The sequence below is a fragment of the Dunckerocampus dactyliophorus genome, chromosome 13 (genome assembly GCF_027744805.1).
Source record: "Dunckerocampus dactyliophorus isolate RoL2022-P2 chromosome 13, RoL_Ddac_1.1, whole genome shotgun sequence".
Taxonomy (NCBI): domain Eukaryota; kingdom Metazoa; phylum Chordata; class Actinopteri; order Syngnathiformes; family Syngnathidae; genus Dunckerocampus; species Dunckerocampus dactyliophorus.
The window spans coordinates 27,594,361-27,621,591 of NC_072831.1; the positions used below are offsets into that span (position 1 = coordinate 27,594,361).

A 27,231-nucleotide genomic window follows, 5' to 3' on the forward strand; every position below is an offset into this window, starting at 1 on the left:
CAGAAAAGGGTGCTAACATCACTGTGAGCCCTCTGTGGAGCACCTCAACACCGAGAGAGGACCGCAGTGGTTTTGGGTGGGAACACGCCCCCCTCTGCTCAATGTTGCCACTAACAAAAACAAAGGAAGTAGTAAAAGATCCTCCCCCTCGACTTCCTGTTGTCTCTCCCCTTGCCACCATTCCCCCGCTCTTCCCCCTGTTTCATGAGGAAATAAATGCTGCTCCTCCAGTTAAGATGACACTTGTTAGATAGTTTACCAGCATTATGTGAATATTACACCGAAGCACCTTGGCTCACACGGATCTCAGCCACTGTGAGGACAAAAAAAAAGACCAACACCTCCACACTCCTTACTCCGGCTGCAGGTTATGGCGCTTTTCCAGAGAGGCTATTTTGGGAATGTGTGTGTGTGTGTGTGTGTGTGTGTGTGTGTGTGTGTGTGTTGGTTTGGGATTAAATGGCCATATGTGTGTGTATTTATCTATCTATCTATCTATCTATCTATCTATCTATCTATCTATCTATCTATCTATCTATCTATCTATCTATCTATCTATCTATCTATCTATCTATCTAAATATATATATATGTGTGTGTGTGTGTGTGTGTGTGTGTGTGTGTGTGTATGTGTGAGAAAGAGAGAGAAAGTGGAGCGCAGCTATAGGATGATGCAGGGCTTCTTGTCCTTAAAAGGGTTTTCGGAGGTGGGAACGCCGACCAGCAGCGGGTCGCTACGAGCGTGCTGCTCACAGTAACTCATCAGGTCGGCGGCTGCTTTGGATACCTGACAGGTGGCAGGTGGGTAGGGAGTGAGTGGAGGTGCGCGGAGAAGGTGGAAGAAGAAAGAAATAGTGAGCCAAGAACGACATGTGTGAGCAACAGTATTTAACGATCAACTAGTCAGGGGGCATGGGGGTGGGGGGGAGGGGGGGGGGTACCTTAATCCGTTCAATACCCGCCTCGATCCTCAGCTGTTCCACCAGTTTCCTGGCCTGGGCGATATTATTAGTGGTGGACATACTGATCCATCAGAATGCACCAACACTGGAGAAAACTGCACAAGAGAGAATAAAATAAGTACAATTCAGCATGCCCCGCCCCCCAACATTAGGTACACATGCACCTGTATAAATATGATCATAAAATGGATGACATTGCAAAGAGAATAATGCTGACGACAAAGCTAAGCCTATTTCAATTGTGCAGGTGTGCCTATGAATGTGCAGCCACCGCTGGGTTATAGCGCCACTGTGTGGTGACTACATAAAAGCGCACAACATAAATCTTTATAAAAATGAACACAAAAAATGAAGCGTGCGCCCACGCGACACACAAGTAAGGACTGGAGGAAAGAATCTCCAACAGCACCGAGATAAACACGATCACACATCCTGACTGAAAGTCTGCAAAATGAGGCGTTTGTTTCAAGATGAAGAAAATACGCGGGGTCAGCGACCACAAATAAGGAAAACTTTACGGTGTCATGTGCTTTTATCGAGCACAAGCTCTCTTTTTCTGTTTTGCGATGTTATAAATCGCACAGACATTTTGAAAGAAAAATCAATGGGGTGTTATTAATGATGAAAAAAGACGATATTTCATTTTTACTAAGTGACAGGCAGGATGCAAGAACGCAGATTTTTGCTCCTGGCCACTTGTTGCTAGGCAGAATTGATACGGCTCTTTTATAACTGCATCATAGACATATTTAAAGTCTAAACTAGGGGCTTAAAGGAAGACTGCATTTAAAAATATGTTGCCTATCATCCACAATCCTTACATGAGACATGAACACATACAGTGGCGTGAAAAAGTGTTTGCCCCTTTCCTGATTTCTTATTTTTTTGCATGTTTGTCACACTTAAATGTTTCAGATCATCAAACTAATTTAAATATGAGTCAATCTCAACACAACTGAAAACAAAATGCAGTTTTTAAATGAAACTTTTTATGATTAAGAATGAAAAAAAATCCAAACCTACATGGCCCTGTGTGCAAAAGTGGTAGGCTCTTGGTGGTGGTAGTGTGATGGTCTAGGGCTGTTTTGCCGCTTCAGGACCTGGAAAACTTGCTGTTATAAATAAAACCATGAATCTGCTGTCTACCAAAAAATCCTGAAGGAGAATGTCCGGCCCTCTGTTGGTGACCTCAAGCTGAAACCAACTTGGGTCCTGCAGCAGCACAATGATCCAAAACACACCAGCAAGTCCACCTCTGAATGGCTGTTCGGACTTTGGAGACTTTGGAGTGGCCTAGTCAAAGTCCTGACCTGAATCCTACTGAGATGCTGTGACATGACCTTAAAAAGGCTTCATGCTGGAAAACCCTCCAGTGTGGCTGAATGACAACAATTCTGCAAAGATGAGTGGGCCAACATTCCTCCCCAGTGCTGTAAGAGACTCATTGCAAGTTATCACAAATGCTTGATTGCAGTTGTTGCTAAGGGTGGCCAAGCCAGTTATTAGCTTTAGGGAGCAATCACTTTTTCACACAGAGCTATGTAGCTTTGGATTTTTTTCTCCCTTAATAATAAAACATTTCATTTAAAAACTGCACTTTGTGTCCAGTTGAGTTACCCTCATTAGGGTCGCAGAGGTATGCCGGGAGCCTATCCCACCTGACTTCGGGCGAGAGGCGGGGTACACCCTTGGCTGGTCGCCAGCCAACCACAGGGCACACTCACATTCATACCTATGGACAAGTTAGAGTCGCCAGGTAACCTAACATGCATGTGGGAGTAAACTGGAGTATATGGAGAAAAGCCACACACGGGGAGAACATGCCTCAGGCCACTACCAAAATGTAACGCTACATATTGCAGCTGCTGCTGCTATGTTTTTCATTTTTAGTTTGGAAAAGTTCATGCTAGGTGTAGGCGTTTGTTTCATTGTTGCTATGTGAAATCAATGCACCCAGGAGGGAAGTTCCGGTAATGCTTAAAAGGACCAAAGTACGTCAAAATACTGTAAGTGTTACATGCTATCATGAATGTGCCTGTTGCTACATGGTTATAGAATTATATATAACACCATAAAACCTTGTTGGAGGATTTTGGAGGTGGCATAGGTGTGTCCCATTACGTGCAGTAATGAGCTGTCTCTTTTTATATCTTTAGAAAGCACGGAAAAGAGAAAGATATGAGTGTTCATGTCTCACACAAGGATTGTGGATGATAGGCAAAATTCCCAAAAAAGTGCAGTTTTCCTTTAATATATCTTGCCTACAAAGGTCGGGTATTTCATTACATTTTCTTAATTGACTGCAACTGATTGTTTATTTGACTCGTTACTATATTTTTAAACACATATATTATTTACAATGCTGCTGCACAGTGGCCTCGTGGTTAGCATGGTGGGCTCACATTGATCACATTGTGGGTTCATATCTCCATTGGAACATCTCTGTGTGGAGTGTGCATGTTCTCTCCTGTGCGTGCGTGGCTTCTCCCCGGGTACTCGGGCTCCCACCTTCTAAAAAAATATGCATGCTAGGTTAATTGGAGACTCTAAATTGTCCATAGGTGTGTGTATGGTTGCTTGTCTATATGTGCCCTGCGATTGGCTTCTCTAGCCCGAAGACAGCTGGGATAGGCTCCAGCAGGATAAGCGGCACAGAAGATGGATGGATGGATGGGTGGATAGTTTGCTTGGTATCTTGCTTGATCCCTGCAGTGATCCCATAGCCTTCGCATTAGAGTTGCGCAATGTGGTATAAACAAAGAATAATAGGAGTGTAATGGTGACTATAGGGGTGTTACTTAATGTCTACAGGCTCTAATAATGGTAAAGACTTTATGTAGAAAGCCATAAACAGGTCTTCTATGCTCTAACTATGAAAATATTCCATTTACTAATATTGAATCCTACTAGTCCATGGTGTACGGCGTCTGTAGCCCAAATGCAGCTGGGATAGGCCCCAGCATACGCCAGGACTCTAGTGAGTACAAGCGGTACAGAAAATGGATGGATTATTCCAAACAGGATGGGAGAACCCCTCTGAATGTTCTGAACTCCCGTTGCTAAAGAGTGCATGCAGCTCATAACCTGACGCCATGTTGTTGTTGTAGTGGTGACTGAATCAACAGCATCCCTGCTGGTTGCAGGCAAATAGTGCACATCATTTTCCTTCCACTGACAAATCAACAATCTATTTTTCTATTTTTATGCCCATCTCTACCAAAAAAGCATCACTACAGTGTTTCCCACAGGACTGCAATCTAGCTGTCGACATTTTATAAATGCTTATTTTTGTACACATTTCGGCCTCACCACACGGAAAACAAAAGGCGGGGCGGCGGGCCAAATTTATCTATGGGAAACACCACACTAAAGCATTACGGGACAAGTTAACGTCAACGCATTCATTTCAGAAGAAACTCCCTGCTCTGTATTGAATATAAAACACAAACAGACCCAATTCAACCGAGGGTACCTGAATGATTGCAGGACACGGGACTGTTTGGATGGAGATGCAGGAGAAGATCAGTCAGCGGGACATGACATAGATGGCCAACAGGTGCGCTCACACCGACGTCTCCCTGCAAGAAAGTAGAGCGCAGTGAGTGGTCACCTACAGATGTACGTCATCATTTATGTTTTTATTAGCTCCGAATGGAGGAAAACCTACAGTACTTTGCAATAATGTGTTGGTTTCACTGTTGTAAGATACTGTAGCAGGCGGGTGAGCTACACTGGCACAAATACACATTCATTGATCCCACAGGTGGGATCTCCTCTTCCCTGCCAAGCTGTCACACAGCACAGTAGTTACGATATCTGCCTTTGCATCCTCACACTCTTTTTTTTTCTTCACTCCTCACCACGAATGCTACACAAGCAGCCCTCGCACACACACAAACGCACACACACATAGTATTTCCTTCTCCGTGCACAGGTGCGCTCTCTGCATGCGTCGTGTCTCTCATGCTGTCTATCACCCTCTCGACTCCCAAGTGGAGAGTCCAGCTTTAATTACTCCCCTTTATAGTGTGTGTGGCCTACTGCCTTAATTAGGTGTGTGTGTGTGTGTGACAGTGAAATTGTGTAATTATCATCCCAATCTTAATTTTTGACTCTTATTGTGAGCAACCAAAGTCCTTGACTCGTGTGAATGTGCCCACTGGGAACTTATTATGCTGCAAAAAACAGCAGGTTTGCTGTTAAAAATCTCAGATAGCAAGGGGCATTTCTTGTGCACAGCCCCCCCCCCCCCCCCAGGTCACCCCATTGACTTTCAATTGCATTGAGGTCTGGGTTTTGGCTGGGCTATTCTAAATAGTAATAAATAATAATGCTTGTGTGCGTCATTATTTTGTCATAATTAATGTGCATGTGCTTGCACATCCTGTTGATATGCTTTTTTTCTCCAAACTTTCTCTGTGCTATAATAAACTGGTTGGGCTTTAAGAGATAAAAGCAACACACACACATGCCCTCTCTCTCTCGCTCACACACACGCACGCACACAAATGTACAATTTAAATATAATTTCCTGCAAAGCTCCAAAGCGTAAAAGCAGAAATGCATCTTGTTTGGACTTCCAGCAGCAGCAGGTCTGCTCTGCACAAGGCCCCATGCAGAGAACCAAGCAAGAAGCACACATTACTGCTGTCAAGACAAATGCATCAATCGTGTATCGATCCAATCGGGCCTCCGAACCGATGTGTCAGTGCACACGCAGGCCCTGCTCGCCTGCACTGGCGTGTGCAAGGGAACACAATGCAGGGTTTTGATGGCTAGAACAGCTTGTCCTCTCTCTTACCAGTAGATGTCCACATACACACACACACACTTGCGCGCGCGCGCACACACACACACGTAAACACAAGTGGACGTTGTGCACACATGAAAAAAGTGAGCTATTCTTCCATTCCAAGGAGGTCTGCAACAGGCCCTGATGGGTAGCCTGGCTGCAGGGTGCTGACACGTAAAGGCAGCGGGGTGCCGCTCTAAAGCCACCCATCTACAGCAGCAACAAGACCGGGGAACACATGCCTTCATGTTCAGCTATTATGCAAATGGACCCGACCTACTTGAGCCACCTTCCAGAGTCCAGTCCGGTCCAGTCAGCCGAGCAAGGCTGACTCGAGCAAAAAAGGGGGGAGGAGGGTACAGTAAATAATTAAAAAAAATCTTCCACTGACCCAGTCACCGGTCCTGTCCGGCCCACCACCACTATTACCACCCCTCTCTGAGCCGGAAAAGGGTTGGGGAAATCCGGCTTCGTGACACCGATGGAGTCCGCCTCCGCTGCAGCCGCTCTCGGTGAGGAGAAGCCAGGCATGCAAGGGTGCTACTGCTGAGGGTGTGTGTGTGTGTGTGTGTGCGCGCGCACTACACGCACAGGGAGAACCACACGTACACTAAAAAAAAAGAAAAATTAAAAAAAATCCCGATTAATGTTCGCAACTCACCTCGGAATGCGCTATGGGTTGATTTAAAGGGCCAGTCCGCTGTTTTGTCAGCTTCTCTGCTTTCTCGCTGGCCGTCGACACCGAGCCAAACGCCTCCCTCTTCCTCCTCCTCCTCCTCCTCCCTCCTCTCCCCCAGCGTCTGTCCACTGCACTCCCCTCCCTCCTTCCAAGGCAAAGGGGCTCCAGGCTACAGCATTTGCAACATAGCAACCTGCATGCATCCAAAACCAAACCTTGCTGAATATAATCGCCCCCTCCCGCTCATAATGCAACATGCAAATGCATTTGCAAAGAAATCTTAGCCTGTTGTCATCGACAAGAGATGATGCAGGGTGCTAGTGGTTGAATGAATCCTTCTTCATCTTACCACATATCTGAGCTTAGGGCCCCTGGAGCCTTCCTTAGTCACATCACAGCCTATCATAGCAACCCTGCAAGAGCAAAAACAAATGCGAAACCATTGGTGCAAATACCACAAAAACCCAAACAAAAAAAGGAAGCAACAGAAGAGAGCTTCTTTACATTTCGATGTGTTTGGTTTTCATCTATTTTACTACTTTTTGTCTTTGCCACAACCTTATTAGTCTCTCCTACAGCACATTTAGCCCCCAAATGTTGGCTGAATGCTGGGAAATATAGATTTACATGTTATGCCAAACAATGTGTGTAAATGCTGAGAATCAAGCACAATGGCGTTAGTGTGTGTTTGCATGATGATTTTTTGCGTGCATTAAGACTGATTCTCAGCATTCACATATCATTTTTTGTCAAACATGAGCATTAGTGCAAATAGCTTATGCAACAATCCTTTTTGTGGCACCATGGCATGAAAGTGAATGCTGAAAATCAAGCACAGTGGCATCAGTGTTACCATATTAGGGAGGCCACCACACCTAAATGCTGACAATCACTCACAATGGCATTAGTGTGCATTTACACAATACATCTTTGCCTGAATTATGACTGATTGTCAGCATTAGCACATCATTTTTTGACAAACATGGACAGTAGTGCACACATTTGACAAATAAATACCCTTCCAGTGAATGCTTATCTTTCAGCATTCACGCAACATTTTTAGTGAGCCGTAGCAGGAGTATAAATGCTGAGAATCAGGCTCAATGAGATTGATTCTCAGCAGTTATTCTTTTTTTTACCAACAAAATGATTATCTGTCAGCATTCATGCGATGATTTTCCGAGGGATACCACTGTGTTCGTGTAAATGCTGAGAGTCAAGTACCGTGACGGCTGAAAAGGACTTTTCTGTGCATAACAGCATCAGTACGACTGTTTGATTCTCAGCATTGACGCAACATTATTTTTTGGGGGAGATGGGGGGGCACACCATATCAAGAAAATTCTGATAATTAAGCCACATGGCATTAGCATGCATCCACAAAAGGCCTTTTTGTGCAAATAACAGCATCAGTATGACTGCTTGATGCTCTGCATTGTCATTAGCGTGAACGTCTGTCTCTCAGCATTGATGCAACATTTTGATGATCCCCAGATGAACCGTTCGATATGATCTACCACAAGGGGGCGATATCGTCCCACTTGTGGTGCTCCTCGTCCTTGGGGGGAGGGTGCGGGCCGCTCCTTCTATTCCTGTCAGGCCCACAAACACATTTAGCTTTCACAGCACTTGGGAGTGCTGAGAGACCGTGAAGATGAAGGTGGGCTCTCATTTTCACATCTTTGGTGTTGACAAAGATGTGAGACCTGGGGGTGGAGGTGTGCACATGCTTCAATCCATGTCTTGTGGCTTCCTGGACACCTTGCCCAGCATTTTCTTGTAAAAACATGGTGTGGTGGTGGTGGAGGGGCTTATTTAGAAGCCTGTATACCGCATTGGCCTCATTCCCACTGATACGTGAAGTGATGCCTGTGCATTGCTACCTCCTCCCCTCCTCACCTTTCCTCTCACCCCCTCCATGCAATGTATTTCTGCTCATATTTTCCCACCCTCCCCTATCCTCCTGTACGTGATGCTGCTGAGGATTACGGCTTCATTTTCAAACGAAATGAGCGGTGGAAGCCCCCCCATGACTCACCACTAAAAAGATGCACTGTGTGTCTAAAAGGGTCACGCTCCCCCGCCCACGCTGCGGTTTTGGTCTCTCACTCAAGTCTTTCCCAGATGTCTGCAAGCACAAGAAGATGACCTCATTAAGATTTAGGAGGAGGGAGTGAGGAAGGGAGGGCGGCGATGGTGGCGGCGAGGGCCAAGTCCCGTCCACCCTCCATTCGGCGTCCACCCACGTGCAGGCCGGGAGACCTGTGCGAGTGTGTCGTAACGCATCCCTGTCCCCAGTGGGGTCACGCCGCGCACGCATGCGACAACCGCCGGCAACGTCACGCTGTCTCCATGGCGACGGCTCCGAGCTCCGGCATCAGCGAGCAGATGTTAGGGGTTAACAGGAGGAGGAGGAGACGTCAAATGCGTGGGCTCTCTGTGCCTTGCATGGTGCTGTGAATTCAGAAAAAAAAAAATCGGATGATGACACAGTGCAGGCTCTTTTCTCTGCACATTCACATGATAATGAGTTTCCTACTCTTCTGACTGGGCTCCTTTTGTGCGTATATCTCCACGTTACAATGCAACTTCCTGTTTACATCACAGAACGCCTGCCAGTACGAATAATGGCGGAGAGAGTGTCATGTTCTGCATGACAGTTCGGACTTTTGGTTGGGTTATTGCTTCTACTGCCATTATTTCCTGTTTGGTGCTTTTATTTTGTTTGTTGCGATAAGGACGAAATGTCTTACCTTTACTCTGATTAGAGAGGGCTGGGGGGCACACCTGCCTTTGATTTGTAATTAGGGTTCTATTTAGTTCAGCAGTTATTTAACCTACAAACGTGTCAGATCATTTTGCCTGACCCTGTACATCATTGGGGCGAGTTGGCGCAGTATATGCGTGTGGACTGTAGTGGACCGGTTTTGTCCCAGTCCATCCCTGTGATGGACAGCGTTTCTTGTATTCATACAATCTTTTAATAATAGCTCGACTGTCTGTATTTCTTTACATAGTCAACTGCAGTGTGTGCTAGGATGCCATCAAGTGGAAGGCATTTATTAGGGGCTGATGCATTTCAGTTTCCCCAAATATGAATTGGCAATATAAATTAAATACAGTAATCCCTCGCTTATCCTTCTTTATAAATGGAATATTTTCATAGTTAGAGCATAGAAACCCTGTTTACGACCTTCTAAATACACTTTTAACATTAAAGCCCTCTAGACATGAAATAACACCCCTATAGTTACCTTTACACTCGTATTAACCAAGATAGTAGACTTAATCAGAGGAAATAAGCCATTTAAGACATGAATTAAACTCGTCTTTGTGCGTGTTGCAATAAATGTTATTCCATATGTGTGGAGGACAGGAAGTGACGTCAGGGTTGCAGCCACAAGAGTAGCCTGTGTTGTTACTATGATTAGGATGTTATTATTGTGCCTGTTGTACCATAATTCAAACCTGTGATCAAGTCTGACGCTCGTATGTTTCACCAAACATTAAAATAACATTACTGACCCGTGTAGAATACTACATATCACAATTTCAATGCCTTGATGCCTTATATTTGTATTTTACTTCATTTAGCCATTTTTATGCTTGAAAATACTTTAATTAGGCAAAACATATGTAAAATTGACTAAAAATATGGATTTTTGTATTAATAGGCCATGAAACAGCATGATTAATATACAGTAAATATATAAAAAATATATTTGTGTATTTTTTTTTTACCAAAAATGTTTTTCCCACAAATAATAAAAATATATAAACATTGAAACATATCACTCATTAATATACATTATGACATTGTTCATGGTCTAAATCTGCTGTGTGTGTTGTGGTGAATACTGTACGTCTACTGCGACACGTGGTGATGTCACGTCCTAGTAAAGCACGAGCCACCCATCAATGAATTGAGGCCTGGTGTCTCTTGAAGAGAGAGTGACACACCATTCACTCATTCAAAGTATACGTCCAAACGTTTGACATATGACCTTTTCATGATACAAACTGTGATGATTGAAAAGACAGAAGACACACCTCGGTTCACAATTTTATTAGGAAAATCATTTTGCAGATTTGATTATTATCATCATCTATATACTGTATATATTATTTTCAGTTATTCAGAGGATGCATCAGCACAGTATATCTTAATAGGAAGACTATTGCTAGAATAAATATCTATACATTATAATTAGTTACATAAATTCTCTTTTTCTTAAAAAATAAAAAGCCCAACAAAAAAAATGATACAAAAAACATTGAATGCCAAAAGAAATCAGCCATCCGCAAAAAATCAAAGCTGTTTATTTCTTTAAATGCTGCTGAGGAGGAATTTATTTGGAGAAAATACAAAGATGATTCACAGTTTGTGTCCTTGTTCTCATGCTGGCAGGAACACCAATGGGGGACCATGCAGGAACGAAGGGGCCAGAGCCACGCGATCGGACCAGAACTTCACGCGGAGGCCACATGCCCCCCCCCACACTCCCCTTTCGGCGCCAAAAACCCAATCAATGGGAGCATTTTACACATCCGCTCATCGCCCCGGCAACCGCATCCTCGCAGTCCTGTGATGCTGCGTTCGATGTGGCGGGTGGGCGGGCGGGTCGCTCGGGGGGGGGTCTGTAACATTGTGAAATGGTTTCATGGAACCTCAGAAATAAAAACCAAGGAATACCACACCACATTTCCTGCGGATTCTAAGCGACCACCCTTTGTGTTACTGCCCCTATCCCGCTCTGGAAGAACACACTGCAGATTTCCCTGCCTCCTCACTTCTAAAAACATTTGGGAGATACTGGCTTCCTTGTGGTCGTAGCACCTTCATCAACCATCTGATCTCCTTTGCACACTATTTACAACTATCTACAATTACATGTGAGCGGGTCGGGTCGGCCTTCGCTCTTTTTTTCAAGTGCAACCAAATATTCGTTAAAAAAAAATAAAGACAAGATAGGGATAAATGTGAGGAACAGTGGATGAATGGTTATGTTACTGATGAATGTGAAGATGTGTGTGTGTGTGTGTGTGTGTGTGTGTGTGTGTGTGTGTAGGCGTGTTGGTGACTCATGCAGTGGAAAGCATTGACAAGGCAACAACAATAGCACACACACACACACACCTACACTTACACGCACACTCATGCACAAAAAAATGTCGGAGGCTGAGTGTGCATGTACATGGAAGTGAATATTAACAAATAGAAAAATAAGACGAGCAAAGGGCAGTGGCACTTTCAAATTAGGGGCAAGTGGGCCAGTGCCCCACATCTCTTTCCGACTAGCATTTTATGTTTAATACAAAATTCAAGATTCAAAAGTGAAACTACTCTGTGTCAATGATCATTTCCTGTTCCTGACGACTCTCCTGTCCGTGATCCTTACTCCCCGACAATTCTGCCTAGCAACAAGTGACCACGCAAAACAAAAGAATTGTCAGCAGTTCTGTTGATCTCTGACCACACATCTTTTTGACCCTTTATGGCTACCGTATGTCTTGTTTTTTTGCAACAGTTCGTCCATTTACTTCCACACAAACTTACAAGCAAAACTCGTTTATATTTTTTCACCTTTAGATATATTGCACCCAGCCAAATTTGGCACTAGCTAGCTAACACGTATTTTTGTTGTTTTGCTTTATAGTGTCACTGAAAGATAAACAGGAAGTTTCAAACAAAAAAACCCACATAGACATGACTTCCTGCTCTTGCCGACTCTCTCTGTCCTTGTCATAGTGATCAAGAATATTCGCAAAGAAGTACGAATGAGCAATAAAGGAAGCTAACGAGTAAAGAAGTACGAATGAGCAATAAAGGAAGCTAACGAGTAAGGACTCCCAAAAAAAAAATCTGAATCTCAATCCACCGTAACAAAGTTTTCTTTTTACAATTTTGCAAGTTGGCTTTGATGCCCTGGTTCTTCTCGTGGAGCCAACTCGCAATTCAGTCATCATTCATCAGTTCATAGGAGGAGCGATCGCATTCATTAACGGACCTTTCTATTGATTTGTCTTTACCACATGCAAGAATGTGCCGTTCAGTGAGTGAGCATGCCATCTTTTTGACTATTTTCAGTCTTTGTACTCGTTCTATTAAGAAAGTCCCCCGACAAATGTCCTTCCGGGACCTCCTACGAAGAATGTCTTGAACGCGGAACAAGACAACGAGGAGTCTAATAATAATGATAATTAAAACAAGGTGATTTCTGTGAAATCTCAGCAAGAAAATCTCAAATCACATTTTCCTCAGAGTCGTGCTACATACAGCAGGCGACAAGTGTCACGGTTGCTCAGAAAATCGCCACCCCTAGCGGTTCAGTGAAGAACTGCACGGCAGATTCACGAGGCGTCTCTAGTTGGTGGCTGCTGCCCACTCCAACCGCCCCCAGTGCTGTGCAACTGCACCCTACCTGCACCAGTGCCAGTGTTGTTTTTAGCATCGATTTTAGTCATTTCTATATGTGATAGTGTTAGTCCAGATTTGGTCAACAAAAACCCAAAAAGGTTTTAGTTGACGAAAACTAAAAATCTGTTTTAGTAAAAAAAATAAAAAATATAATTCATGTCAATAAGTACTGGAAATTAGATGAGGAAAAAAACAATGAGGGGATACAATTACTCTCTGTATACAAAGTACACCTGTAAAAGTCTACAGTAAATACAACACCAAAGGTAGGTACATCATATCTTAAAAAACATAACACCCGCACAATAGGTGGAAATGTCATGCATTTTAAATGACTGATAGATCAGGGCCCGGTACTAGACCGTGGGCGGAACCGAACCGGGCTGCAGGAAACTTTCAGTTGCAATGATAAAAAAAAACACTTAAAAAAAATGAATTGGTCAATAACTCCATCGAATTTTATGCAAATGCATATCAATTTGGAAAATATAGGAGATTATTTTATTGTAAAATAATATACAGCTACAAATCCCATAGTTTTTGCATGTTTATGGTGTTTGTTGCATCGTTGTACATGTGCCAAGTTTCTCCCACGCGGCACAGACAGACTACTATACTGTATTTTTTTTCACCTCATATTTGGTAAGGTATGATTTAATGATGCTATTGAGTGCTAACTGGCACATTTGTTGGCGCACAACCTCAAGTTAATTCATTCTAGCACACTGCCTTTTACCACACACATTAAACAGCGACGTAAAACCAACTCCAGGCTCGTACTGGTGGATGGCGGGTCTGTATTCATTTTGTGCTTTTTGATGTTACTGTCTTTCACACGGTTTTATATAACACATCATAAACAAATCGCATTTCATTGCTATAATGTAGTAACCCCTTTCTTTAGCTCGTCACGGTCTCGATTTTGTCATGGAAAAAAAAGGTTCATCAATAAAATAATTTCGTCATCAAATGTATCTTGATTATGGATTTTAAAGGACTATTTGGTTACTGTTGTTTCCTGTGTATTGTAATTGAAAGATAAACAGTAAGAGACAGTAGTGTAGCTGCCCTGCTATGTATCCATAGAAAAAACGCCACTGCACGCACGTCCTGCACACAAACACTTCCCGCACATGCAGGCGAGTGTAGGCTATTCTACATATTTCCACACTTTGTATAGTCATAGCTCCCTCTGCTTGTTTTTCCACACCATCCTGTCTCTTCCACTTAAAACGCCGTCTCATGCTGCTACTGTTGCTAAGCCATCACTTTCGGACAAGAACAAACACGTAATATGGCGCGTGTCACTACGCAATACGCACCCGGAACGCAATCGCTTCTGCGCATGTGCGAGGACTACGCCACTTCCTCCTTTAGCACATTTTTAAGACGTATAACATATGTAAATAAATACAATAAAACACATAAAATGCAGTGATACTTCAGCATAAACAGCCATAAACAGTGCAAAGATGGATTCATCTAAAGGATTAAGCTAGAGGTTTTCTTCTCAACGGAGAAAATAATTGGTGACTCTAAATTGTCCATAGGTATGAATGTGAGTGTGAATGGTTGTTTGTCTACATGTGCCCTAAGATTGGCTGGCGACCAGTCCAGGGTGTACCCCGCCTCTCGCCCGAAGTCAGCTGAGATAGGCTCCAGCATACCCCCGCCACCCTAAACAGGAGAAGCGGCATAGAAAATGGATGGATGGATGGATGGAGAAATATACCATCCATCCAAACATATCTTCAGAACAAATGCTTTTGTGTTTTTCAGTGGCGAAAAAAATTATTATGTTGTAATTTCCCAAATTTCTATCCATCTTAATAACATTTTTGGGAGTGGGGGGTGTATATTGCTTGCTGCCTTCAAAGAGATAGACATGTAGAGATGTGTCGGTCGTGAACAATCGGCTTGAAGAGCCGACTCTTTGAAATGAACGACAGGAGCCGGGGCTCGCATCGTCGGGAGCCAATCGAGGGACAATTCGTTTTTTCCTCGTCTTTTTTTCTGTTAAAGTGTGACGCCATGCGGCGGTTAAACACACACAGCACACAGAGGAGCAGCGTTTGAATGGCAACCTTCAGTAAAGATTGGTGTTTTGTTGATGTTGTGCTGTTTGATTGTAAATAGTTAGAATTTGCATGCAGAGATTTTACCTTGTCTATAGAGACGGGTGTTGTATTTCATAATATATTATTATACATTTTTTGTAGCTGTTTGTTGATGATTTAAGTAAATCCATTTAAATAATAAACATTTGATATGATGTATGTTTTACATTAGCAGCTCTTTTTACACAATACACAAAATTTGGTAATAAATTAATTTAAGACAACAAAAAAATCAGAGGAGCCACTTGGGAGCCGAAAGAGTCTGCTCTTTTTAGTGAAAGGAGCCAAAAGAACCGACTCCCTAAAAAGAGCTGGAATTTCCATCACTAGACGGATGGCGTAGATTACACATGCCTCACATGTAACTGCCGAAAAATAGGCGGACCGGATGTAGACGCGTTCTGCACATAGTTGAATCGATTGCGTTCCGGCTAAGTGTTTCGTAGTGGCAGCACGCAATCTGTCTGGCGCCATCTACCATCTAACAAGAGGCAACCGGAAATAGCATATACAGCTAACACGGGCACATTTCAATAATGGAACCCCTCACGAGTCAGCATTTTGCTCGGTAAGAAGAAACAAAACTCACCGCCATCATCTCCAACGAGCGATTTGTTAGACATTCGAGGAGAAACTGAGGCATGGTTTGTCGTTGGTTGTCAGACTGTCGGCTCGCTAACTCCAGCCTCATCGGCGCTGCTGCTTGAGGCACGTGCGCGTGCACAGAACACACAAAACAATGGCTCGTGCCACTGCGCTGGAGATCGCTAGTTCATTAGCCTTACTTAATAATGATTGTTTAATCTTTTTAATGACACGGAACAACTGTCACCACACAATTTCATAGTAATATTTATTTTGTGAATTATCTGATTTTGATAATTACTTTAAAAGGAGACTCATGAGCAACTACACTACAGTTTTTTTTTACTCAATGCCTTGCTTTTCATCGCATATCCGACACAGCGCTCGTGAAAACTGCCTCTAAATGACCCAGTGCTTCCTTTCTTGCTTTTCATATATTAATCAGGAAGAAAACAAAAAAGGAGAACATAGTACATCTGAGCATCCCTGGTATCTAACAGGTAAAGGGTACAACGTTTATTATTATTATTATTATTATTATATTTTTGGACTTTAAACAGGACCTCATGTTATAGTGCAAAAAACTACAACACTTTGAAAAAAAAGGAACCCAAAACTCACATTTTATGCTAGTATGATTGGTCAGATGTGGACATGGCCAATACAATTATATTGAAGCAGGATATATAATATATATGTATATATATTACAGTACATTGCAACATCAAACCTCCTACTACTGCTCTAGTTTTACACGGGTAACGTCTTATTTGAAGCTCTCGTCCCGTGGCGTTACGATTATTTACAATAACTACACACACAACAGCGTTGGGGGGTGGCATGAATAACAATGCGGGATGATTCATAAGCTCGTCTTCAAGTAAAATGTCACCCTAAAGTGCCTCGTTGTTGATTCTGCTGCACACGTTTAAGAAAAAACAAACAGCTGTGCTTTTATTTTTCTGGTGGTTTGTTTTTGTGTGTGTGTTTGTGTGTGTGTGTGTGTGTGTGTGATGATCCTGCAAGCCCATCCGTCCGCTCTCTCTTTGACAGTATGTATACCCTGTTGCTCAGCAGAAAACAACCTCATTGTGCCACGTGGCGGGTGGGAGGCCTATGACGGTGATTGTTCCTCAGGATTGGTGACTGAAGAAGCGGGGAAAACCAGGAAAAAGAAAGGTACAAATCGGTAAAAAAGTATTGTGCTTTGGGCTGCCCTTGTGTGAGAACAGCGTGCAGAATCCTGTGCGAAAAAGTGGTGAATGGAGGGTAGTGACGTTTCAATACGAGTGTGTGTTTATGTAATAAAGTGCAATGTGAGGGCGTGTGGACGTGGGTCATTCGAGTGCATGCTGTGTGTGTGTGTGTGTGTGTGTGTGTGATGCTGGGATGAGTGTGAGAGGGGAACCAACAAAACAAAAAGAAACAGTATAGAATCAGGTTGCACAAATAAATACATCCATCTCTTTTTTTTTTGTTATACTCTTGTGTGCTTTTTCAGAGTGTGTTTTGATTTTACAGCAGGGGTGTCCAAAGCGTGGCCCTTCCAGCCCGCAGCTCATTTGATATTATTCTAATTTGCTATGTCACCTATAACACAAATGCAAAGTTGTCAGTGTTTTTTTTTTAGCATACAGGTGCATGTCTATAAATGAGAATATAAGTGATTACAATTCAGACTAAGAGAGCAATTAAAGGCTTAAAGGTTTTGCAGATTGTTTGCTGATTTGAGACACCAGTAGTTTGCAATTGTCAACTTTTTGACCGTTCACATTTTATGAGATACTGAATTAGAGGGTTTTATTAGTTGGAAGCTTGAACATTCATTTATTTCCCCGCACATAAACACCTAATGGGACTGAACACACCTGGTCTGCCGGAGAATAAGAAAACGTAGCAGGAGGGATGAGTGTTAGTCGCGAGTATTCTGGTCTTCTTGGAGACCTTTGGAGACTATTAACATGAAAGCATGTATCGTGTTTCTCAACAAGCAGCGGGTGCCCCCCTCCTGCACAATTAAAAGCACTCACAAGCGGCTCCAGCTTGCTTGTGGCTTAAAAAAAAAAACACAAAAAGAAATGAGGGACGAAAGTTCATTTGTATTTGTTTTGCTTTTCATGTCTTTTGCTCACTTTCATAAAAATTAGGTCATCACCCCCTCGCCCCCCACATCAACATTGCAGTCCTATGTGAAACACTGTATACAACATGCACCTGTATATTGACCGACGCTGACCCCCACCCCACTTGTATGGGAAAGGTTTGGACACCCCTGCTTTACATAAACCCAAAAAGCATCAAAAACAAGGCAATCCAACAAAATAAACTTCCAAAAAAACGGACATTCTTGAACCTCACAACCAGAAATCCACATCGTTTGAGTCTCACCGGCTTGGCAATAATAATCAGAAGAGTGGATCATCCTCTCAAACAAACAAGCAAGCAAGCAAGGCCGGAGCTCCCCTCCCCCCCAAAAAATGTGGCTTTCATAGAGTCTTTAAAAGGATTGCTGCGTCATGGTGTGTGTGTGTGTGTGTCTGTGTGTGTGCGTGCGTTACCACTTTTGGTGGCGATTGATGAATGTGTGGCGGAGAGGATCTTTGTTGTTTGTCGTATGACATTGAGGCTGGGGCGCTTGTTTTTTTGTTGTGGGAATCCGGTGGAGGTGAGATGAGAGGGGATGAGTTGTGGTTTATTTACATCCTCGGGAGTTGCCTTTGCGATGCCGTGTGGCGTTCATGCTCTCAAACCTCAGAGGACAAAGGAGCTCTTTGACACTTTGTATAAATGTCTTCCACGTGTGTTATGATAAAAGAGGTGCGGTCAGGACGAGGGAGGTTCCCTCTGTTTTCCAAAAGGAACGCCGAGGAGGAGAACGAGTTGAGTCTGTGGTCTTTTTTTTCCCCCCCCTTCCTGCTTGCATCCGAGATCCTAGCCTTTCATCACCATGGCGACCAGCCTCCTGTCCGCCGCTGAGTCATGCTTGGGAAGGATGTGAATGATGGGATTCCTGTTCAGTCTTCCTCTCTCGCTTCCTTCTTCCTCTTGCCCTCGTCCAGCCCGCCATTTACATGACGCTGCACTTGCCCTTCAGTCTCTCGGCGCGCGACTGCTTCCCTGAGCGCTTGCCGTCGATGTTGAGGCTCATGTTGCGCTTCTTGTCCAGGTTGAGGAGCTCCTGGAAGAGCTCGGTGACGTTGTGGTTGGTCTTGGCCGACGTCTCCATGAAGGCGCACTTCCACTGGTTGGCCTGGGCCTCGCCATCCTTGGTCTCCACCTCGCGCTGGGTCTCATCACTCTTGTTGCCCACCAGCATGATGGGGATGGCCTCTACGTTGCCCTTGATGGCCAGGACCTTGGAGGCAGTTCAGGGGGGCGGAAAGAACAGTGTTAGTAGACCTGTGGTAGAATCTAGGTTAATACCGCCATGCATTGATTTTGAAGCTTACTTTGCACTGAACAGGAAGTCACTGTGTACCTAGACAGTAGTTATTGCTGCTGTTGTGGTTTCACGTTGCTTGCATAAAATGTATTTTATGATTTATTTTGGAATATTTAATTCAGAAATGTAATAAAATATTTAGCTGTTTAATGTGGCAATAAATGAACTAATTACAATATCTACAGTGATTATTCAAAAAATGGTCAATTGAAGGATTTTTTATTATTATTTAAAAAATGCATTAATCATTTATTTAATACTATTTAATTTAACAATTAATTAAGTATTAAAAATACATGTTTTGAATAACTTTGATTACTTTTTCCTTTTTTAAATTGCTGTTTAATTTAAATAAATTATTTAGCTGAGTAATTTGGCAATAAATTAACTATTTACAGTATCTATAGTACTCATTCAAAAAATAGTCAATTGAAGTATTTGTATTATTATTTTATAAATTATTTTTAAATTTTAAAAATATATTTATTTAATAATATTTCATTTAACAATTCGTTAAGTATTAAAAATATTTAATACTTGTTGTGAATAACTGTTTTTATTTAGCAATTTAGTCCAATTCCTACTGAATGTTTTTTCACTCGTCAGCCACTTGCACGCTTGCAAAATCTCAGGTGATCCAATAAAATAGGAAAGGGCAAACCTGGCAACCCACAAGCTTGTATACTGGTTACTATGTTGTTGCTGTGAATACACGCACACACACACACACACACACACACACACACCTGTTGGTAGATGGGCTTCAGCTCCTCCAGGGACTGCTTGCTCGTGATGGAGTAGACCAGGATGAAGGCGTGGCCTTTGGAGATGGACAAGCGTTGCATGGCGGGGAACTGGTGGCTCCCGGTGGTGTCGGTGATCTGCAGCGTGCACACGCTCTTGTCGCAGCTGATCACCTGGCGGTACGTGTCCTCCACGGTGGGAATGTACGTGTCCCTGAAGGTCCCCTTGACGAAGCGCAACACCAGGGAGCTCTTCCCAACTCCTCCTGCTCCGAACACCACCACCCGGTAGTCGTTGCTCTGCTCCGGCATTCTGGACCCCCTTCAGTCACGCCCCTGTGGAGGCAGGGAGGAGAGCGGGTAAGGAATAGGCTGGCAAAACACCAGGAATTTACCAGGAATAAAGGGTATTTTCCAAACACTTCCCAACCTCACACCATTTTTCATGAAAATAAGCTTCTGAAGTCTCAAAATGAGAATTCAGGGGAATGAATGTGAATATACAGCAATTTACCAGGAACAGAGCGCACCACCAAAAAATGTTCGCATGCAATATTTAAAAAGAGTCATCATGTGAACCCTAATTTCGGAACACTTCCTAATTTCAGCCAAATTTTCATAAAAATGGGCCTCTAAAGTTGCAAAGAATTTCCCGGAATTACATGAGATGTATTGTAACTTACCAGGAATAAAGTGAACGACCAAAAAATGGCGGTGTGTAACATTTACGGATGGTCTTTATGTGCAAACAATTGGGATTCCCACACAATTTGCCTCTAAAGTCGCATAAAATAATTTATGGGAATTAACATAAATAGATGGAAATTTACCAGGATAAAATGGATTACCAAAAAAGTGTTGGTTTGTGACATTTACAGAGAGTCTTCACGTGCACTCTAATTTGTGAACAATTCAGAATTTCACCAAGTTTTTAAGGATATAAGGAGATATACGGAGAATTCAGGGAAATTAACATGTATATACGGGAATTTACCAGGAATAAAAAGGACCACCAAAAATTGTTGGTATGTGACATTTACAGAAGGTCTTCTTGTGGTCTTTTCTGAACATTTTGGAATCCCACACAATATTTTGTGAAAAACATGCCTACGCAGTCGCATGAGAATTCATGGGAATTAACGTGAAAATACGGGAATTTACCAGGAATAAAATGGACAACCAAAAACGTTTTTGGTATATGACAGTGACAGAGAATATTCCTCCTTTCTGAACAATTCCTAATTTCACCCAAATACTTATGGAAAATATGCCTCTAAAGTCGCATAGGGAGAAATTAAGGGGAATTAACATGAATTTATGGTAATTTACCAGAAATATAGTGGACTACCCAAAACTTGTTTGGTATACGGCATTTACAGAGAGGCTTTAGGTGCAATTTGGAATCCAAAACAATTTTTCATGAAAGACATGTCTCTAAAGTCACACAAGGAGATTTGATGGTAATTAACTTGGTGTATTGTAATTTACCAGGAATAAAGTGGACTGATAAAACTGTTGGTATACGACGTTTACAGAGACTCCTTGGGTGTGTCGTCTCTGCCGAAAAATTTGGAATCCCACACATGTTTTCATGAAAAACATGCCCTAACGTCCCATAAGAAGTTATGGGATTTAACGTAAATATAGGGGAATTTACCAGGAATAAAATGGACTACGAAAAAAATGTTGGGATGTGACATTTACCGAGACCCTTCCTCCTTTCCGAACACTTTCTACTTTCACGCAATTTTTGTGAAAAAAATGCCTCTGAAGTCGCATAAGTAGAAATGAAGAGGAATTAACGTGAATATATGGTAATTTACCAGGAATGAAGTGGACTACCAAAAAATGTTGGTATATGACATTCACAGAGAATCTTCCTCCTTTCCGAACAATTCCTAATTTCAGCCACTTCTTTGAGGAAAATATGCATTTAAAGTCACGTAAGGAGAGTTTATGGGAATTAACGTGAACATATGTCATTTACCAGGAATAAAGTGGACTGCCAAAAATTTGCTGCAACACGACATTTACAGAGAATCTTTGGGTGCGTCGTATCTTCCGAATAATTTGGAATTGCACACAGTTTTTCATGATAGCCACGCCCCTAAAGTCGCATGAGGAGAGTTTATGGAAATGAATTGATGACAAGCTTTGTTCCATCAATAGGAAGGTGGTGCCTGTTTACCTTTGCTTTCAAAGCAGGTGCCTTCCTGCATGCGAATGAGAAATAACGTCAATGACAAATGACAAAATCACGACGTATATCATTGATCACAACTCTGGTTTTATATGACCGATTTACACCATTCAAAGACTCGAATGCAGACTTGAAGTCCGCGCTTTCGAGGCGAGTTGTCACCGTGCTGCGCCACTTATCATGCTGCGCATGCCTAGACCGCAGATACGAGGGCGTGGACTGCTGAGTTAATAGCGCTTTTACACTTTTTTCTTTTTTGCACTATTTCCATAATTTTCCATGGAAAAAATGTAATCCGTCGATGACCAAAGTGGAAGTTCTCGTCCAGGAACAGATTGTGTTGCGTGTTGACATCTTAAAGCACATTCGACACGAGCAGGCAGCAGGCATACGACTGTAGCAGAAAATGAAACAAAGCTGGTTGTGTCGGCCAGTGACTGTGATGTAACACACATATAGATCCATGGTGAACCCACCAGACTCCCACCCCAGAAACTCCATTTATTCTCAAGCCCTCCACTGATATTATCCAGAGCGCCGGCCATGCAATTAGAGGCGGCACTCCATCAATAGGGAGCTCAGGCGGGCGGCGGCCGCGACAGAAATTCACTTGTTCCGTGGAGTACCGATGTCAATCTAGCGTTTCATTACAGTCCCAGTTTAGAGAGCATCTCGTGATCACGGCTGAAGGAGACGCCTATCATGAGACTTTAAAGCAAGTTGGAACCCCCGCATAAACAATGCAACACACACACACACACACACACACACAAAGTGTAATCATAAGCACTCTCAACGAGTGTTATGTTATTCTAAGTGTGTAGAATCCTTCAATTGATATTTTTGCTGCTATTACAGCTGTATTTTAGGTGTTTATTTGTAGTAGTAGTTTACATTAATAACCACAATAATTGTTTTGTTATTACAATTCAATCTGATTTGCTCTGCAGCTTTTCAAGCCACACAAGAGTGATTATTATTATTATTTTTAAATATTATTATTATCATATAATTACTATTATTAGTAGCAGTGGCAGTAGTAATATTTTGCTCTACATGAACAGAAATACAATATTTATTATTACTATTAGTGAATATGATTTGCTCTCCAAGTCATACAAGAGCGATCTTTAGGGGTGTCACAAGATCTTGCAAGAGCAAAAGATTTCTCGTTCAGCAAAAAACTGCCTGGGCTGATATTAATTCAATAAGTTGATTAAACACAAAATAATTAACTTGATCATTTTGCCGGCCTCAATATATCGCCATGTGCCCGTGTGTCTGTTTTCCTCATCTCTCGCCTCCAAACAGGCAGGAAGAGAGTTCACTCTGTGCATTGGTTTCAGCACCTTGGCGCGTTTGTTCCATAGAACAATGGCGCAAACGGAGTGAGCCCTTTTGTCATACCGTCTTTGTCTCAGCGGGTGGAGGCGGGGCCGGTAGCGTACACACAAAATGTACACTTAATCTACTTGGTCGGTATCGATCAATTTCACTCATGGATGATCGGTATTGGAATCGGCAGTATAAAACCCGAATCGGAGCATCCCTAATTATTATATTAACTAATTACATTTATAAAGCAAATTTTTAGTGGTTCAAAGCTGAAATAATTTGTATTTATTTATTTAGGTATTTTTATTGATTTATTTATTTGTATTGAATAAATTATTTTATCACCACTAATTATTAGTAGTATTAGTATTATTTTTATTACAACAGCTGAACAGCAACAATACTAATTATTATTTTTTTAATATAATTTGTTCAGTAGTCCTGGACACAAAAAAAGACTCATTAGTCACATTTTTATTATTAATATTTGTAGCAGGAGTAGCAGTAACACAATCTCACCATCATCATGACGTAAGGGGCGCTACAGTTCCATTCCGGTCCTGCAGGTGGCGGTAGTGGGCACATAATGTTGACGACAACTACCACACACACACACGCACACACGCACAGCTCCATCTGCTGACACCTAAGCTATCATTTTATTTACCTCAACAAACTCTTTTTTTTATCTTGTCTCATTTAATTTATACGACGTATTTTCTATTGCCCTCACTACCCCCCACCCCTAAACCACCCCCCCTGCAGTCCTGCTGCTGTTTGATCAATAAACGAAGGCTTCTGTGGCGCTGATCGATGGCAGCTCGTCTATCTATCTGTCTGGCTGACTGCCTCGCATCCTCCTGCTTGGGTTGCTTTTTTTTCCGGGAGTCAGCTCCGTGACGACGAGGCTGCTGCTCATCAACACCTACCTCCCCCATCCACTCCTTTTTTTCATGAAGCTAAAATTAGCCATCTCTCTCTCACACTCACACACACACACACGCACACGCACGCACGCACGCACACACAATCGCAGGTGACACGCATGAGAGCTACATGCCTCTAAAACCACCAAGCCATCCTTTGACTTCACAAAACTGCACCCCCGGAATGAATTAATGGTCCAAATGCATCTTGTGGCAGCGCAGCCCACCTCCATTAGCAGATCGCTTTGGCACAAACTGACGCTTCCGCCTCCTCCACCTCCTCCTCCATCTTTTTTCGCTACCCATCCGTCTCCGCGCGCTTATTTTTAAAGCGCCGCTGGAAAATGTCACCTTCCGCGGCGGCAAAATATGCACATAATTTGCCTGTAGAGAGCGAGCCACTCACGCGGCGCCACAAAAGGAAGCGCATTAAGCAACATCAAACACAATGCCGTCAAACAGATCAAGAGCGTGATTAAGCAGACAGAGTCGTGCCGAGGTATCTGGCGGGATAATCGGGATATTGGAATGCCGAGAGCGAGCGTGGCTATTTGGCCACGAGCGACCAAACAGGATCAACAGATTTAGGCCTGAGTGCACAACACACACACACACACACACACACACACACACAAACATGCAACGTCACATGATCATCGAGCTGCATTATGCCTATCTTTGTGCAGCATCGCCTTTCACGTTTCTCCTCATGGGGCCATTTTGGCTGCTCCACGCCAAGAAAAATGCTAAGATAAGCTCCTTTCGCTCCTTTTGCCCAGGCCGCACTCACTGTAGTCCGAGCGGACCGTGCCTGGGCTCACTTAACACTTCAAGTACGGAACGTTTGGCTAGTGTTGGCACACTCAATGGCGCCCAGGCCCGGCACGATTCCATGCACGCGCACAACGTAGCAGAATAACTGCAAATTCTGTAATGATAACGGCACAATGACTCAAAATGATCCAAAAGTCAAAAACGCACGGCATACTCGCTCACCCATTGACTACATTTGAATGCATAATAAAGACGTGTCATTTAGTTCATGCGATCATCCGTCTTGCATGCAGTTAATGACAGAGGCAACCCTGCGCAAAATAACCAGGACGACTCAAAATAAGACTTGATATAGTCCACAAAGTCTTAGAAATTGCAGGAACACATCAGAATAGAACGTGTCATTTAGTTAATCCGACCGCCTCTCCTGCTAGTAATTAATGACAGTGGCAACCTTGTACAAAATAAGTAAATAATCAGAACGCCTCCAAGTAAGACTGGAAATAATCCACAAAGTCAGAAACATTGCGGTAACACAGAATAGAACGTGTCATCTCGTTAATGTGTTCACCCTTCTTGCAAGAAAATGAATCACAGCAGCAACTTTATTCAAAATAATCAAAACGGCTCCAAATAAGCCTGGAAATTATCCACAAAGTCAGAGAAGTTGCAGTGATACATCAGAATAGAAAGTGTCATTTAGTTAATGCGATCATCCCTCTTGCAAGCAGTTAATGACAGAGGCAACCCTGCGCAAAATAACCAGAACGACTCAAAATAAGACTTGAAATAGTCCACAAAGTCATAGAAACTGCGGGAACACATCAGAATAGCACAGTAACACAGAGTAGAACGCGTCATCTCATTAATGTGTTCACCCGTCTTGCAAGAAAATGGATCACAGCAGCAACATTGTTCAAAATAATCACAATGGCTCCAAATAAGACTGGAAATATTCCACAAAACCAGAAAAATTGAAGTGTTGTAATACAACAGAATAGAAGGTGCCATTTAGTTAATGTGATCACCTGTAGCGCACGTAATCGATGACGGCAGCAACCTTGCACGTAATAATAAATCACCTGAACAACTCCAACTAACACTGGAAATATTCTAAAAAGTCAAAGAAATTGCAGTAATACAGCACAGGAGGAGCCAAGTATGAGCAGGCCCTCACATCCACACCCACGGACACCCACAGAGTCTCCAGTTAGCCTAAAGTGCATGTTTTTGGGCTGTGGGAGAAAGCCGGAGCACCCGGAGGAAACCCACGCAAACGAGATTGGCGATTGGAGCCCAGATATCCTGAGCGTGAGGCCGCGCGAGTCCACCAAGGGGCTAACAAGCAGGGATGTCCAAAGTGCGGCCCGGGGGCCATTTGCGGCCCTCGGCTGTGATTTTATCGGCCCGCCGCACAGTCTACAAATGTAATTTAACAAGGAAACTTTAAAAAAACAAACAACAACGGCAGCAAAAATGGGAAAATCGATCAAAGGGAAAAAAAAGCCATCATTTCACGGCAATAAAGTAATAGTATGAGGAAAAATGTCATTTTAGTAGCATGAGGTTGAAATATTAGTCAAAAACAATGAATAAAGTTGTTATTTTTGGAAGAGGGGTAAAATTTATAACATGGGAATAAAGTCAAAATATCAGGAGAAGAAAAGAAGTTGAAATATTTGTAAAACTATACAAAAAAAATCAATAGCAGAAATTCTACCAGAGTAAAGTCAAAATATTCAAGGAAAAAATTAGTTTTCTAATGAGAACAAAATTGCAATTTTCTGAGAATAAAAAATGACGAAAAATATCATTTTAGTAACAATGTTGAAATAAAGAACAAATGCATTATTGTTTTAAAAGATATAAAGTTACAATAGTTAGAAAATAAATTTAAAAAATCAGCAGAAATGGAAAAAAACAGCTGTAATTTTACGGGAATAAAGTCAAAATATCAGTCATAATCAAATGAAGAACAAAAGTCCCAATTTTACAAGAACAAACTTGTATTTTTATCGGAAAAAAAACATTATTTTTAGTAGCATTTCACGTATATTACAAAGGTGAAATGCAGTTTTTTCCTGAGCTGCGTCTACGTAGCCTGTTAGCATATCGAAATGTGCTGCTTTACGAAATATCAAAGTGGCTCTCGCTGGAAAAAGTTTGGACACCCCTGCCATTGAGGAAAAGAGAAAGCAAAAGTCCGTGGCCATTATGACAGCAGCTACGTCAAACACCATTTCCAGGCACGTGTGCGCG

General features: G+C 42.5%; 2 protein-coding genes across 4 annotated transcripts in view; both read right to left on the reverse strand.

The window, feature by feature from the left end:
• Window positions 1–455: 455 nt before the first annotated feature.
• On the reverse strand, window positions 456–6,408 carry gng7 (guanine nucleotide binding protein (G protein), gamma 7). 2 transcript variants are annotated; one of them, XM_054797319.1, is made up of 4 exons: window positions 6,145–6,408; window positions 4,434–4,539; window positions 941–1,056; window positions 456–786 (listed from the first exon to the last, which is right to left on the reverse strand). In XM_054797319.1, exons 3-4 carry the CDS (start codon window positions 1,019–1,021, stop codon window positions 661–663), a joined length of 207 nt encoding a protein of 68 aa, XP_054653294.1. In that variant the 5' UTR covers window positions 1,022–1,056; window positions 4,434–4,539; window positions 6,145–6,408; the 3' UTR covers window positions 456–660. The 2 variants fall into 2 exon arrangements, with proteins under 2 accessions (XP_054653294.1, XP_054653293.1); XM_054797318.1 differs by having other exon boundaries at window positions 6,034–6,408.
• Window positions 6,409–11,450: 5,042 nt separating this feature from the next.
• diras1b (DIRAS family, GTP-binding RAS-like 1b) overlaps window positions 11,451–27,231 on the reverse strand; it is a 22,225-nt gene continuing 6,444 nt past the window's right edge. Inside the window, exons 1-3 of one of the 2 annotated variants that reach the window (XM_054796675.1) lie at window positions 23,792–23,982; window positions 19,741–20,073; window positions 11,451–18,907 (exon numbers count right to left, since the gene is read on the reverse strand). In XM_054796675.1, coding sequence (XP_054652650.1) covers window positions 18,620–18,907; window positions 19,741–20,049 — 597 coding nt within the window. In that variant the 5' untranslated portion in view covers window positions 20,050–20,073; window positions 23,792–23,982 and the 3' untranslated portion in view covers window positions 11,451–18,619. Of the gene's footprint in view, window positions 18,908–19,740; window positions 20,074–23,791; window positions 23,983–27,231 lie in introns of those variants that run through there. The other variant, XM_054796674.1, reaches the window with a different exon arrangement.